The sequence below is a fragment of the Uloborus diversus genome, chromosome 4, assembly GCF_026930045.1.
Source record: "Uloborus diversus isolate 005 chromosome 4, Udiv.v.3.1, whole genome shotgun sequence".
NCBI classification, from domain to species: domain Eukaryota; kingdom Metazoa; phylum Arthropoda; class Arachnida; order Araneae; family Uloboridae; genus Uloborus; species Uloborus diversus.
In genome coordinates, this window is record NC_072734.1 from 178,589,634 (window position 1) to 178,606,204 (window position 16,571).

At 32.5% G+C, this 16,571-nt stretch overlaps 1 protein-coding gene across 1 annotated transcript in view; it reads right to left on the reverse strand.

Moving 5' to 3' along the window:
- LOC129221598 (acetylcholine receptor subunit beta-like 1) overlaps nucleotides 1-14,871 on the reverse strand; it is a 48,221-nt gene extending 33,350 nt beyond the window's left edge. Inside the window, exons 1-2 of the mRNA XM_054856117.1 lie at nucleotides 14,734-14,871; nucleotides 7,782-7,826 (exon numbers count right to left, since the gene is read on the reverse strand). Coding sequence (XP_054712092.1) covers nucleotides 7,782-7,826; nucleotides 14,734-14,790 — 102 coding nt within the window. The 5' untranslated portion in view covers nucleotides 14,791-14,871. The remainder of the gene's footprint in view (nucleotides 1-7,781; nucleotides 7,827-14,733) is intronic.
- Between the last annotated feature and the right edge of the window lie 1,700 nt (nucleotides 14,872-16,571).

Genomic DNA, 16,571 nt, shown 5'->3' on the forward strand with positions numbered 1-16,571 from the left:
TGATAAAACTAAATAATAATTGTGGCCTGACAAGAATAACAATTAATGCTAGAAAATTTAACTCTATGACTTTACGAATTATTATCAAAAGAAGATGATACTTCTTTGCCTTGCTTGGCTAGCGCTAATTGTTTTGCATTTGTAGCCGAGTTATTTTTCTCAAATTCCCGAATCGGTAATTTAAAAATTTTCCGTTTCGAATGTTTCTAATTTCTGAGTTATGATTTAATTATGTCATGCTATGCAAATCATCAACAAAATTCTCACGGATATATGGTGGTAGTTTTCTTTTCAATTGAGATCTACCATTATTTCTTTTGTAACTATCGGATTCTGTTAATCTTTCTACCATTTTATTCCACTCATGATAAAAAATAAAAATGGTTTAACTAACATGGGCGGAATCTCGCCAAGGATACTTAGTTCGCACAATACTAAAACTACAACCCTAAACACATTTGGCGAAATCTTTCAGCTGAGAATAAAAGCAATAAAATAAATTCTTTCTCGGTTAAACATTTTTCATTTCGTTCTACGATAACGTATTCAAGAAAATATTTTGGATACTGCCTATTCCAACTAAATGCTGTTGTAAAATATGGTTAGTTAAATTATTTTAAAATTTAAAAAAAAAACCCATATTCTTACAAATTCACACAAAACAATAAAATTTTTTACCTGGTATAACGTTATCCAAATTTGTTAATCCAGAGTTTGTGTTTACACGCTTTCACCATTTCTCAATCGACTCACTTTTTAGAAGGAAATAAGGAAAACTAACATTATTTAGAGAAGTTTGAAAATACTATTAAGGGACGAAAAAATTTCTGTAGCTGAAAGCCATCTAAGACACATCGATTGCTTTAATAAATACTCAGAACAAACTGCCTGTGTTTACGTCAACACACACACATGGAACGCAATGTGGCAATGTTTTAGTTTTTTCGGCAGTGTTGTAAATCACCGCAAGGTAACGTATTCGAGCGCTGGAGTTGCGAATACAAAAACAAAGTGTTCAAAAGAAAAGAGAAAGTTTTTGCCAGTTACGTCAAAATACGGAAAGAAAACGTCAACTGAAAGATGAGTACGACTAAATTACCATTATTTATCAATATTTTCAATGAAACTTAAAATTTAATTACTTAAATAAGATTAAATATAATTAATTACTATTCCTCCAAAAATGGGAAGTTTTAATCTAATTCTTAGATTTCCTTGCAACATAACTCACTCTACTAATCATCATTTCAACTTTAGATGTAACCGTCCATCCAAATTCTCTTTCAATTTTTCGGATCGTCTAATTTTAAGGAAAAGTAAAACACTTTTTAATTATGTCCCGCGGTTTGAAACTTCCAATTAATATATAATCTTTTGCATAGCAGCTAAGATATATTTTAAGATTTTTAAATATTTTAATTTCACTGGATCAATTCTAGCTGTTGGGATAGCACTGCTTTTGACATTCGATAGACTAACTTTTCATGATAGTAAATGTTTATATTTTGAGCAGGAAAATGATTCTTTAATTATCTGGAAAATTTAGTGCTTCCGGGTAGAGATTTCAATATCGATTCTGATCCTTGGAATTAATGCTTGAGATTAATTCAAAGATTGTATTTTGTATGTCACCAAAAATTATAGAACATTTATATTGCAAAAGAGGAATAAGAAGAAATAAGAGGGAAAAAAAGGGTACTGCATATCTACAGGCACTTTTGAACACCGACACTCTTACTCGGTTTTAGAATACTTTAAAGCGCACTTTTTGTAACAATTTTCAAAACATTTCCGATAACACTTTTCAGAATGCTTATTTGGTTCATCTCACTTTTTGTAACAAGTTTCGAGACGTTTCTGAGAACAATATTTAGAATATACACTGCCAGCTCAGTCTTGAATGACTGAGCTGGTGGTGTATTTCATGTATTTTCTGCCTTAGCCTTGGCTACAGGGTAAACTTACTGAACTATAACTTATTGTAACTATAACTTACTGAAAATTTTTAGAATAGTTATTCGGTCCAGCACACTTTTTGGAATGCATTTGAGATTATATTTTAATCACTAACACTTTAACTTTTGTTTAAACCACTTTTTAGCAATTTTTTGGGGACAATTTTTACGACATTAATGGGACTCCTCTGTGATTATACCTGTAGTTTTTGCTCTTTATTCTACAGTAATATTATCTCATAGTACAGTAATCTTATGGTGGTTATCGTAGGCCATTCCGGTCTTCGGGCCAGAGAAGGACCATCTATTTTAACGGCATTTCTGACATCTATCCAAAAAACATTCTTTGCAACAAAATTTCTTGTTCTATCACATGGAGAGATTCTTACTATTAGTAGTTAAACAAAACTATTGAGGAATGATTTCCCCAAGTAAGAGAAACTTCATTTTTCAATCTGTTCTCAAATCTACAAACAGTCTTTATTCAATTGTGTATACAAGCTTAAATTTAACAACTATCCTGAGCGGGACACATTCGAAACAGATTCGGAGCACATTTGAAAGCTCATTCTTATTATCGGAACGTATTCAGAACACATTTTAGTGCCCATTCAGACAACGGGAACACTTTTTCTGAATTAAAATGTTCCAAACATGTTTTCAATGCTTACTTTGAATTTGCTGTGTAGGAAAGGAAAACTAACACGTTGTAAAGAATCGTTAATTTTAAAAATGCTACATTTTCACATTTTGAATGTTTCTAAAAAGTCCATAGAACACTTGTTTGGAAATAAATGTAACAGAATAATATACGAACGAGCTGATGTGTGCATCACATGACTTCCTTTTACTCCAATTTAATGTGATTTTCTCATTATTGGCAGTTTTAATATGATTCAGTTATTTACTGTCTAAATATCACCAACAGTGGCCAAATTGAATCCAGATTTAAAAAATAAATAAAAATTGTCAAATTTGACCCCAAGTTGGCAAAAAACTTGGCGACCAAAAGACTGGCGAAATATCGCCAAGCGTCCGCCAAATCATAACACCAATTGAGTTCACTAACAAAGATTTCCCCCAAAAAGGGGGGAAAGACCCCTTTTGGAGCATACGAATGCAACCAAAAAGAAAGGTGCACAACTAGACCCCACTAGGAGTCTAAGTACCAAATTTCAACTTTCTAGGACATTCCGTTCTTGAGTTATGCGACATACATACGCTCATACATACGTACATACAGACGTCACGAGAAAACTCGTTGTAATTAACTCGGGGGTCGTCAAAATGGATATTTCGGTTGTCTGTACGTTCCTAGGCACATATCCACGCGTGGTCGGGTTGAAAAAGAAAAAAAAAAACTCAACATTCACTTGGGGTGAGAAAAATGGAAATCAAGGCCGATTTTTGGGTGAAATTTTTTTCGGAAGGAAGTAAAAATATAAACATAATTACAAAAACCATAACTGATAAGAAACTTAAGAAAAATAAAAAGTGATTTTCAAGGTACTAGTCCTACACGCATTCATAATTTCCAAGTTTTTCCAAACATTATGAGCTTTAAAATTCAAGTGAGCCCTAAAATAGTCAAATATTGGAACAAATTCAATAAGATCCCTGTTTATGATGGAAAAGTTTACAACCAAGAGAACGTATGATTTAGACGGGTTTTCATGCTTCATTGCCGAGCTTCCTATTAGCTAATGGATTCTAAAAGTGGATTCATTAACGGTTAGACTGACGCGGATGATTGATTTTGAAATCTTATACATTTCGCCTCTTAAATTTCGGAACAACATCAGAGATTGGGAGTTTTAAAACGCTTTAAATTACATTTGACAGGAACATCGTGAGTGAAACTCGCGGCTTTACTACCCATAAGGTATGTATCCATTTATGCATTTAATGTGTTATGCGAGTGCTTCTACTTTTGTGAGAATCAATATATTTTTGATAATATAAATTTAAAGTTATATTCTATAGTTATAGATCTGAACAGTTATAAGCTTGTCGATTTATTGTTATTTTTTAATTAACACTATTAGAAGAAATATAGAAAAAATATATAAAGAGCAAAAATATATCGATAGTCTTTAGAACCTATAGAGAAGAAAAATAGGCGATATAGAAAAAACTAATCGTACAGAGCAGTAGAGGGGCAGTAACAAACATGCTTGACACATCGCTGTCAGGTTAACTCAATTTTCTGAGCCTTTTAATGCATTTAGAATTTTTAAACTATTTTCTCTAATGCAATTACACCTCATCCAACGTTTGGCGGCTTCTGGATTCTCTGAATTGGTTAATTCTATTTTTATTTGTTCAATTTCGAAAAAAGGTCCCACCCCCAGTACAGACACCGACAATTCTGATGATACCCACTAACAGATAGGATGAGGAAAGGATGACTAATGGACAGAGTACCTCTTTTCTCTTCAGAATGTGCAAAAGTACTTTTTTTTTAGATCTAAAACCTTATTAAATTCAAATGAATATGAAACACCGGCTGACTTCGTGGTGGCTGTTCGTATAACCTTCCACCACTGCCTTGTAAATACCAACTGGTTCATAAAATTCACTCTGATGACACTAGATGGTTTCACACCGTAGTCATGAGTCGCAGCAACATTGGTTTTACCCGCCTAAAATTCTTACTTTTTACATCCCAACTTACGACTGTCTGATACTGGACAATTGTCTGTTACTGGTGCCGTTACCCTAATTCAAATTTCAGTTTGAGTTACATGAAATGTTTCAAAAGAGACCCAAGCCAATGCAGGTACCTGAATTGAGCGGTATGTCGTAATAAAAGAAACCATCATACGAAAACCTGGTGAACTTGTTTCTTTCAAAAGAGCTGATGATATCCAGTAACGGATATGATGAGGAAAGAATGAGTAAAGAAAAAAAATTCCCCTTTTCTCTTCAAAAAATGCAAAAGTTCTTTATTTTGAGAGCTAAAGCCTTGTTGAATTTTAATGAACATGAAGCACCCACTGACCTCGTGGTGGCTGTTGATAACCTTCCACCACTGCCTTGAAAATACCAACTGGCTCATAAAATCCACTCTGATGACACTAGATGGTTGCATCATATTCAAGTGCCAAAGCAAAACATCTGTTTTACCCGCCTAAAATTCTTATTTAAATCTACGACTGTCTGTTACTGGACCCTTGTCTGTCACTGGTGCCGTTACCCTGTACTGTTTGACCACGGATTGTATGGAATTGGCAAACATCCAGTTAAGGCGCCTCCATCCGAATGTGGGGGAAAATAAAAATTTTATGCGCGTATTCCGCTCATTTGAATGAGACTCTGCTTAATTTAGAGGCTAACATACATCTGCAAAATCTGACATCCCTGAAAACTAATAGATGCTTCCCTATCCGCGTGTAAACCGGATGTTTGCGTTTCCATACAATCCGTGGTTAGACAATACAGCCTATTTCTCCTCTCATATTTGTAATCTTAATATTATTGGCTGCTTTAGAATTAACATAAACATAAAGATATTACGATAAACGGATGCCAAATCGATTAACTCTACAAAACCAAAAAGTCGAGGAAAGTGATGAAGAAGATAGTGTTATCCATAGGAGTGAATGGGCCCTCGTGTTTCATTTTCTGCCATCGCAGGATCAGAAATGTACTGAACCAAAAGTTTAATATAAATTCACATTATAAGCATTGATTAAGCACCAATTAAAGCAGAAATGAGGATTTTTTTAAAATGAGGTTAATTGATTTGGCAATTGAGGCATCCAAATGTCAATTTTTGTGTGTTGTAATCAAGAAATGATGTACTTCAATTATTTCATACTTTTTAATTCCAGCCAAATATATAGAAATAGTCTCTAGAGTTAAAAAACAATTTAAAAAAATAATTTAATCTTATACATATCATGTATGTTTTTTTTTTTTTTTTGAAAACGGAAGAGCACCATTTATTGAGACCTCGAATCACTTCTTGTACAAGTATGCTCAATAGCAGTCCGAGTTTCATCAAATAAGTCAATTGTTGTCATGAGTTTGCAGAATTACCCTTTAATCCGAAGATACTTGATCTTGAAAGATACATTTTCTGACAGCGTCAGCATAAGAGTTTCAATGCATCAATGTTTTGTTTGCAATATATTAGGATATAAAATGTATCCTTGGTCCACACGTTTGCTTACTTTTAATTATTAGACATAAAATATATTAAATAAGTTACGCATACTTAATGTTATGCTATATTTTATTCATCAAGGCTTTTGGAGGCGATATTTTTCAGTGCTGAGAGTATGTTTTAATTAGTTTTACAGAAGGTTTTCCGTAGTCAAAAACAGAGCCGTCACCAGACTTTAGTTTCGGATGGGGTTTTACCGAACACACTCTTTGAAACACTTATAAGGTCTATCAAATTTGGTTTCATTAGTATTCTGTTGATTTTTGTTACAATAGATTATCTAAATGGAAGGAGGGGGTGTTCTAACAAAACACCATATTGTTACATAATAAATGAATTTCTCAATAATTACCATACACTACCATAAACACACAATGAGTTTGTACTATTTTTCAGTTACACCAATTTCATTTCACAAAGAAAATTGAAATAATAATAGCAACAATATTATTTTTGCCACAAAAAATAAATAAAAAAATAAAATAAGCAAATAATGGAAAGCATTTCCTTGAATGAAGAACTTCGGATGGGGTTTGAACCCTAAATACCAGCCCCTTGCATACGGACCTTGCCAATAGCAATTTGTGCTATCCATAAGCAGTCCGGGAAAATGTTTAAAATCTGTTTCTTGTTCAAATCGTGTCCAAAAAAGGAACAAGGATTACTTATCTTTGGAACGTTAGACTTACATTACCCATAATGATTAAACCCATAATGATGTCAAAAGCAGAAAGAAATGAGGAACGAAAGAACATATTAAGTTTCACGTTTTGCTTCTAGCATAGTTCAAAAAGCAAATGAATTGAGAACATAACCAAAATTTCCTAATTAGAATTGTAAATATATGAGCATGTTTTAAAAGATCCCAAAGCAATTCCTTTTTATTGAAAAAGATATTTTTCAGTAAAAAAAAAAAAACATTTGCTGTATGAGAATCAGGAAGAACTGCCTCCATTTTGTCAAAACAGAGTTCTTTTGTTAGCAAATCCTCCAGCATCCTTGCGATAAAGAAGAAAAATTCCGAAAGAAACGCAGGAATAATCTCTTTTGGAATTGAACCACATTTTACAACTAAGCATACACTATTACGGGGGAATAAAAATATGGCATGTGGTAAATCGTTTTCTAATGCAAAACTATTACAGGCAATGAAAAGGTATGTAAATCCACTTCTCTTTTTAGGACATAAAAGATTCCCATTCAAGTACTCGCATCGATTCAAACATTTATCGAAATCAAATCTCAAATCTTTTATGCATTAGCGAACAACTCCCTTTTTATCGAATCGTTGAAATTTAAATGAAAGGAAATTCGACTTTTTTTTTTCTCTGTGCCGACATTGTCGCAGAATCAAATGTGGACGGGAAAAAACTCTTCAAGTGATTCCATTTTGCCATCGAGTGACTTATGGCAGTATTCGGTCAAGCAAAATTAAATCTACAAAGGAAGGAGAAAAAAAAAATGAGCACGGGCAACAAAAAACAGGCTTAGGTTCCAGAGGGCACAATTAATGAGCGGATTGAGTTAAAAGAAGCGGAACCTTTTCCAAACGTAGTTATCTCAGATTGCTAGACCGGATTTTATGGCTTTAATTGAACCAGAACAAGAATTAGAACGGGTTTCAAGGAAGGGAAGAAAATGAGGAAAGTTCTACTCACCAATTGCAGCCAGACATTAGACGTCATGATTTGATTCTTTTCATTCTGGAAGGAAACAAAGCAAAAGTTAGTTTCTTTTTTTAATTAGCATGCGAGCTTTATTACCAAAGCAGAATAACTGGACCGATATTGATGAAAATCAACATAAAACGTGTTCCATAATGATGAAGAAAATAATGAAGTTTTTTCCTTTTCACTTCTGGTTCAAAGTACTTTTTTTGTACATTCTTCAGTAGAAAGACCAAAATATTATTATTATATTTTTCCTTAGTTTTCATAGGTATTTTTGTTTCTGTTTCGCTAAATTTGGTAACTGTTCCTTTTTGTAAAAAACAAAACGAACAACATGCACTTTACTTTGCATGAAATAGACTGATACTAAAAACTCGTTATCATTGGTAGAGAGAGATAAAGTAAAAAATAAAAAAATGACGGATAGAGGTTTTTTGAGCAAAATCACGAATTGATAATTGTGATTTTGCTTTTTTTTTGTCCTTTTTTGTTTCACTTGACCGTTAAATGACGTCCCGTCATTTTATTTTATTTTTCTATGCTTATAACGCAGGCGTCCATGTGCTTCGGAATCGAAATATTTATAAACAATCTTCCTCGACTTAACACAATATTTTTTACGCGAAAACAACTTCTAGCACATGACTTGAAACTCAAATTATGGTTGCGATAACAGCCATTAGTACAAACAAGAAACCCAACGAACATGGTCCTAACGCATTTCGCGATAACAAAAAACATAATTTGTATTAAGATCTCAAAATTAATTTTTTTTTTAAAGTAATAATTATCACGCATTTATATTTTGAATGTGAATGAAGTTTAGGACATAGGCTTAAATGTGTAATTTATCTAGGGTTATCCTATGGTAGCTATAGTAAAACTACTTCACTTTCTGAAACGGTTTTACTTGTAATAGCACGAATTTTTTAACCTTTATCGCAATTACGTAAAAAAAAAAAAAACCTTATTATTTGTTTACGTAGTTAATGCAGCTAATCAATGGCATTCTGTTTTTCGCCCAAAGTTCGACTCAACTTTTACCCAAATTTTAGAGATAGAAAAGTAGAGACCTCAAAATGCAGTCAAGTTGAACTGAAACGAAATTCAATGAATACTACAAGCTAAATTAAGGTTGTAACAAAAAAAATCTGAGAATTAATTAATTTAAATGTAGTTTTCTCTATACCATGCTTTCCATGTCCCTGAATAAAAGTCAATTTAATGAATAACAGTAATTTTAATAAATATGAACGTTTAAAGCAATTAATTTTGCACTGCGCATGCGCAGAAGATAGCAATATATAACCTTCATAATCAAAAGCCCAAATAAGATCCTGCAACTCATAATAAAATTCCAGCTGGATATCTTTAAAATTAAAAAAGGTATCAGCAAACTAATGAGCCGAATTTCAATAAACTTGGATAGGAAACAAATAGTGAGGGATCGTTCGCAAATTATCCGTTTTTATCATGAATCACTCTGCACGATAACAAGAAGGTGATGCTGGTTTGTGTACGATCCCTTACGATTCGTCGACTATCCAAGAGTTATTGAAATTTAGCTCATTAGATTACTGATAACTTTTTTAAATTTAAAGATATCGAGCTGGAATTTTAATATGAGTTGCAGGATCTACTTGCGTTTTGAATTATGACGGTTATAAATTGCTATTTTTTGCGCATACGCAGTGAAAATTTAATTGCTTTCAACGTTTATACATCACAAAATTTTCAATATTTTGAGTTCAAATTTTATTATGTTTCTCTTGTATGCTGTCAAATGTTCTGACAATTTTGTAACATTTGGCGGAAAACTCTGTGTGTCATGAGCCTAAAACCTTCAAATAAAATTTGTATTTTTGAAAGAAATACTTATATCTCTGTGGGTTAAAGAGATAATTTCACAAAATTTTTTTTTAAAAATCTACATAGCTCGTTAACTTATTTCTGAAATTTATAGTTTATTCCCAGCTATTTACAATGAAAGATGATTAAAAACCAATTTTTGTTTTCTAACTTTGTTGATGGTCTTCTAAATGAATAGTAGACTTATTTTTTATTGGAAAATGACAGCTGGAGTGTTCATTTTATGCGAAGAAAAAATACAGAGCAATTGGTCTCATATTTCTCGAGAAATTCGTAAAAATGTGACTTTTTAAAAATGTCCCAATGCGTTTGGTCATACAGTGTATTTCAAGACTGCAATGCAGCCTCTTCATCAGGACAAAAGTGCCCAACACACCACAAAAAAGTCGTGAACCAGTATTGTTTATTGACATTTTCTTTGATGAAGAAGCACCACTGTAGCCTTGAAATAGCTGCATGATGACCTTTTTCGTTTGAAAGTTAATTCATATTTTCTGTGTATTATATAATTTAGAAAAGTTTTTGAAAAATCCCGCTGCGTGTCTTCAAAATATATTTCTTAGTTCCGATAGTTTGTGTCCGCATGAGACAGTTGACATAAAAGATCTCGAAGCTCCTGTATTCAATAAAGCTAATTCCAGAGCAAACCGTTGCTAAGGAAACAGGATAGCCCTTGTTAGTTGGAAACTGCGGAGTTTAATCAATTATCAGTAAGAGCTGGATTCCTCCATGTTAACTGGAATAAAGTTTTATGTCATTAGAAAACTAAATTCTAACATGCGTAGTTTTTCTCCGCTGAAGTTTATTTTCTATTATCCTTATTCTTCATAATAAATAATTATCTCACCACATGGAAAAGAAAAATATGCAGGGTGGTTCAAAATAAATCTTCCTTAATAATTTTATGAAACCCTATCCCCTTGTCCGCTCAACCAGCAAAGCTAGAATTTCAGACACGGTTGTCTGAATGCATACGCTGAATATTAGGGTAATTTTAAGCAATGCAGAGTCGGAGTTACGTTTACATTCTGATCATTTCAAAATTATCTAATTAAGGCACCCACTTTTTCATTGCTCAAATTGACCAGCGTATTGAAAATTTAAAGGTTGGTGGAACGATTGGTGAATGACGAAAGTAGTCACCGTAAAGTGTTCTGCTAAAACTACAGGCTGTATATGGCACCTTTCAGGGGTGAGTGGTGGCACGCTTATAGCACCAGTGTCAACCTATAGGGAACCAAAATTGCCCCCTTAGTTAGAAAGAAAAACTAGCACCCTCAACATAATGTGAAACGAGGTGAAAGATGGAAAACTAGTACAGAAGAAAGGCAGCTTAACTGCATCTTATTGCGGATCCTGTCTCCTCCTTCCATGTTGTGTGCGCTTTTGAATACAATTGTGTTCTACTTATTGTTTTGATTTATGATATGCGAAGTCTAGGTACGTTTTTCACATTGAATTGAGTTTCCGAAATTAAAGTGGTTGAACTTATGCCGGAGCGCATGCACAAGCGAGACACCCTTACGGTGGAAACGATTCTGCTATTAGCACTTGCGTGAGATGTTGGCATCTTTATTGACGTCTTTAATCCATTTAGGTGTCAAAAGGCATCGGAACCATATTTCCTAGCCACCATTGCACCCCGAGGCTCCGTCTTTGCACCCTAGGGTGAAAAAGTTCACTCATCAGGCACCTTTGGTTTTAACAATGTATATGCAAGCAAGAACAATCTGTACAGTTTTAGTGCCTTCCTTTGAGTGTTATGAAAATAGAAACGGTTATATAGAGCCACATGACACCGATGGAAATTATGTGTAGTGTTCTTTCTGTTGCGCGTAGTGACACCAAACGGAGACATTTTTGCTTTTGCTTAGTAACTGTCGTCCAAACTTAATTTCCTCATGTCCTGCATTGTTTCGGAAATGGTTAATTTCGACAATTTTCTATTTGGAGTCTTTCACAGCTTAAGAACCTAGTTTTTGACTGAAGTTACAATTGTATAAATATAACAACATCGAATTATGCATGACTTTTTTTTAAATTTACCATACAGTATATGAATAAAAGTAAAAGAAAAAAAACGAATTTTTCTGCACAGCAAAGTCAATGTGGGCGGGTGAGTAGGAAACGTTCAAAAAGATTCTGATCACAATCCTTGAAATTTTCAGTATAAGCAATAAATAATTTTCTGCGATATGAAACATGAATTAGCGGCAAATGAAAATTTTCAATCTTTTTTTAATTTGAGTAAAATACTTGTAATAAATCAGTTCTTTATTTGAAAATGCTGCAGTAAACTTCTTTTCAAGAAAAGTATTACAACGTTAAATCACACAAAATTGCATAGAACTGCCTGCACGCGTTTTGGGGTTACAAGGAATATTTCCTTTTACTTTTCTGTACAAATTTCCTTATTTGTTAAGCTACTTTTGTTTGACTGGTTAGGAATAGATTCCACTTCATCCAACTTGCTCTGTATTCAACACTTTTGCACAGCAAAACTACTACTGTTTCTAACTATCAACTACTATTTTAAACTGTAATAAAACAGAATTTTTTTTTTTTTTTTTTTTGCAGTCAGCAAGTAGTAGAAATAACAGAAATCTAAAAGGTGTAAAAAATAAACTTCAAGCAAGGGAAGGCCTGTGGCAAAGAATCATGGCAGAAGAAGAGCAAGGTAACTTTATATTTGGTTCATTGAGAAATAATTTATTTTTGTGTGCCCATGAACAAAATTCTTTTTGAGCTAAACGTGATTTCTCTACGCTATTTTGAAGTCGGACTGGTGCGACAGCGATTTCTGTTGTCTTTTTGATTGGTTTAGCTAGTCACGTGACACCTTTTGCTGAATATCTACTCCAAGAATAGCAATCCCAAGATTTTGTTTCTATGGTGAAATTCATTAGAAAATGAAAGCAATTTTCTCTTTCATCTAATTAAACAATTTAAAAATAATCAAGTCGCTTAAAATATCTAAATGAAACTCTACTAAGAGTTGAAAAATTATTTACTACTTCGTTTATTGAAAAAAAAAACTATTTATGAGAATCTGCAATACTTAACCTCGTTAAAAACTCTAAAATATGGGTGTATTTGTGTGTGCGACTAAATTAAGTTTAGTTAAAGAGATTAGTATTAATTAGTGGAGGAAAATATATAAACCATACACACACACACATTGTGGTATTTTAACAAAATAATATTTCATATTTTTTACCTAAGAACCTCCGCTCCCTCTTGGTATAGGTCTATTATTAGATATAGTTATTTAATATTCATAAAAATTAAATATTCATTACTGAAAGTAGGAAACAAATCCAAAATATTTAAAAAAAATAAAATTATAATTTGAAAAACATATTCATAAAACATATTATGAAAACGCTGTTCAATATTACTTTGATTTTTAACAATAAGCATGAAGCACTAAGCAGTTAACAGAAAACTAAAGAAAAAACATTAAAAAGTTCCAGAAAAATATGAATATTTCTCAAACAGTTACAGAACATGAAGAACTTTTCTGAAGATTTTTAAAAAATCGTTTTTTGTTGCTAATACCTCATTTAAATGCTCATAACTCATTAGAACATCATGAAATATTCATAACATTTTCCAGAATATTTAAATCAGATGTACTTTCAAAACCATTAAGTTACTCAAGAAGTTGAATCAGAATTCAATTGAAAATTCGTATTATTTTTTTTTTAATTATTTCGACTGCTTTTGACGTGATACAAGCTCTATTTATTTTTAAATGAAAAATGTTAAAAAGAACCTTTTCTTTAATTGAAACACAGTGTAATTCAAAAAAAAAAAAAAAAAGCTAAGGAAAGAAACACGAAATTTATAAATGTAACAACAATCGCCATTTCCTTTTCTAAGCGTTCTTTTCATTTAAATTTTAATCTCTTCCGCCACGTTACATAACAAATAATTGCATATTTTTCGAACCCTCAAATAAACTTTATTTTAAAACATACCAGAAAATGCTAATAGAAAAAAAAAAAAAAAAAATCAAGAGAAAAAAAAAAAAAAAAAAAAAAAAAAAAAACGAGATACGATGTAACGAGCATAGCCAGATTTCTGCAAAGATTAACAGGGCAGCTCCCCCCCCCCATACCTGGTGACTGGTATCCCGGACGTAAACTTTAAACAGCTGTGAATCATTTAATTGATTAAATTACTTGATTTTTTTTTTTTTTTTTTTTTTTTTGTAGTTGACTCTTTACATTTTGCTTAATATTATCTGTGAAAGGATTTTTAGTTTTGGGATTGACAACACAAACATATAGGGATTGGGAAATTGAGATTGGTAGAGTTTTCCCAACCATGGATTTTCGTCGCTAAGGCGAGTTTTTTTTTCTCTTTAAAAAAATATATTTAATCTTTTATTAATCATTTCAAACACTTGTATTATGTTTTATTATTGTTTCGAGAACATTTTAATAGTCCACCCGACAGTGGGAAAGAAAGATCAATGTCCAATTCGTGCCATTCACATCAGCTGATTCATTCATCCGTAATCCATCAGCGAAGAATGTAATAAATCCTTCATTTTTGGATCTATAGATCTATAGCTGCAAAAACGAAGGACTTACTACGTTTAAAACAGTTCCTAACCAATTCCGACTCTCAAATGTTTAACAAATCTCTGGTTCCTGCACTTGAGTTGCTTGAACAAGAAGATGGTATAGAGTTTGCAGAAGACTCATCAATTGATAAAACAGAATAACTGGCAAAAACGTTCAAAGTCCTGACACCATTTTGTTTTTAAAATATTTTTTTATGTTTCATTTTTGTTAAATGTTCTTTATTATTTTCAATGTGAAATAAATGATATATCACAGCATGAAAAGTATTAAGAAGATAATTTATACCTATTTTTGAAATACTTAATTGACTTCAAAATCGACTTTGATTATTCTTCCCCGTGATCCTTTATATGTACTATGCAATTTCGGCAAATCAAGGCAGCTGACACGCAAAATACGTGTAAATTCACCCATCCCTAACTGGTAAAATATTTCTCTTACAAAGTTAATTAAAAAATAAAGGAAAAGAGAAAACTTACCACGTTGATAAGTTGGATAAAAGAAAGACCGAACTGAACTTCAACTGTCTTATTCATAACTTCAACAGGTCTGATCAGTTTGTTGTAATCACGGAAGAGGTCTCGAACTAAGCGTTCTTCGTCTTCGGAAGCCGTAACTGAAAGAAAATACAAAATATATTTGACTGGGTATATAGGAAACTCTTACCTAAAAAATGATATAACACAATCCTAATTATGTGGGTCGTTTACTAGCTATGTATCAAACTCCTTGAAAAAGTGAAAGTCATACATGAGATCTGAGAATGTTATTCAGAATGATATTACGCAATCCTATAATCATATCGCACAATCCTAATTATATATGTATTTTTCTAGCTATACATTGAACTCCTTGAACTAGTTAAAAAATTTAAATTGATTCATAAGATCTTGAATTCATAAGATCTGAAAACTATGATCAGAATGATATTACACATTCCTAAATGATGTTACACAATCCTAAAGAAATGTGTATTTTACTAAACTCCTCGAACCAGTTAAAAGCATTCATGAGGTCTGAGAACGTTGCTCAGAATGATGTTATACAATTTAATTACGTGTGTATTTTACTAGCTATTTCTTAAACTCCTTGAACTAGTTTAAAATGTTCATAAGATTTCAGAACACTGCTCTGAATGATATTACACAATCCTAAAATGATATTACATAATCCTAATTATTTGTGCATTTAGCAAGCTGTTTATTAAAAACGCCTTGAACCAGATAAAATCATTCATGAGAGCTGAGAACCCTGCTAAGAATGATTACACAATCCTAAAATCATATTACATTGTGCATTTCTATGTGCATTTTACTTAGATATTACTCCAGGAACTAGTTAAAATCCTTCATAAGATCTGAGAACTCTGCTCATGAGGAGAGAACTTGTAAAATGCCAAAAAACTATGGAAAGTGTGTAAAGGAACATGGTGACATGATTTTGTTGAGAAACAGATGACGCTTTTTGTTAAAAAAATACAAAATGTCTGCATCTATGCGGGATTTTTATTTTCATCTCTAGGTGCCTTCGTCTCCTGCTCGATGCCGTTCAACAACCCCCGAAGATTGCTTCGCGACGATTTAAAACGCCTTTTAAGAAGAATCAAACTAAAATACAGGTTACAATTTTAACAAAATTAAAACCGCGTTCTCCTTTCCATAGAAAATAGAACATTAGTAAAGAGCATAAAATTATTTTAAAAATAAATAAAAACCCACTCCAATCCTAAGACAAGAAGAACTTGAAAAAAATATGCATAGTAATTTTTTTAACTCTTCCCTCCTTCAAGATCCAAACTAACTCTACCAAATTCCACAGCTTAATGGCCTCCTTAACATAGAAAAACGGCCATTTTGCACGTTGCAAATGTGGCTTTCAAAATCGTGGCCTCTAGTAATATTTTACTCCGGACATGAATAGGTTTGAGCCTAGGACTTTCGCAAAATTTGAAACCCCTCTTATATTTGCTGTTCAAATTAGTTAAGAAAATTGAATTTTAATCTGACGCAGAAAAACAGCTATTTCGAATGACATACAGTTGGCTCTCTGTTTAACGACTTTCAAGGGACCACAAAAAATCGTACTTAAGTAGAAAGCGTCCTTAAGTAGAATGCTTTTAACACTATAGTGAACCATCTGGGACCGTGAAAAGCCGTCGTTAAATAGAGAAAGTCGTTAAATAGAGAAAGTCGTTAAATAGAGCGTCGTTAAACAGAGAGCCAATTTTAGTATGTTAAGGGAGACGGGAAATTTTCCACCCTTTTAATTGGCCTCCTTTTTAATTGGCAAATTGGAGCTATTTAGCTAAAACATTTTA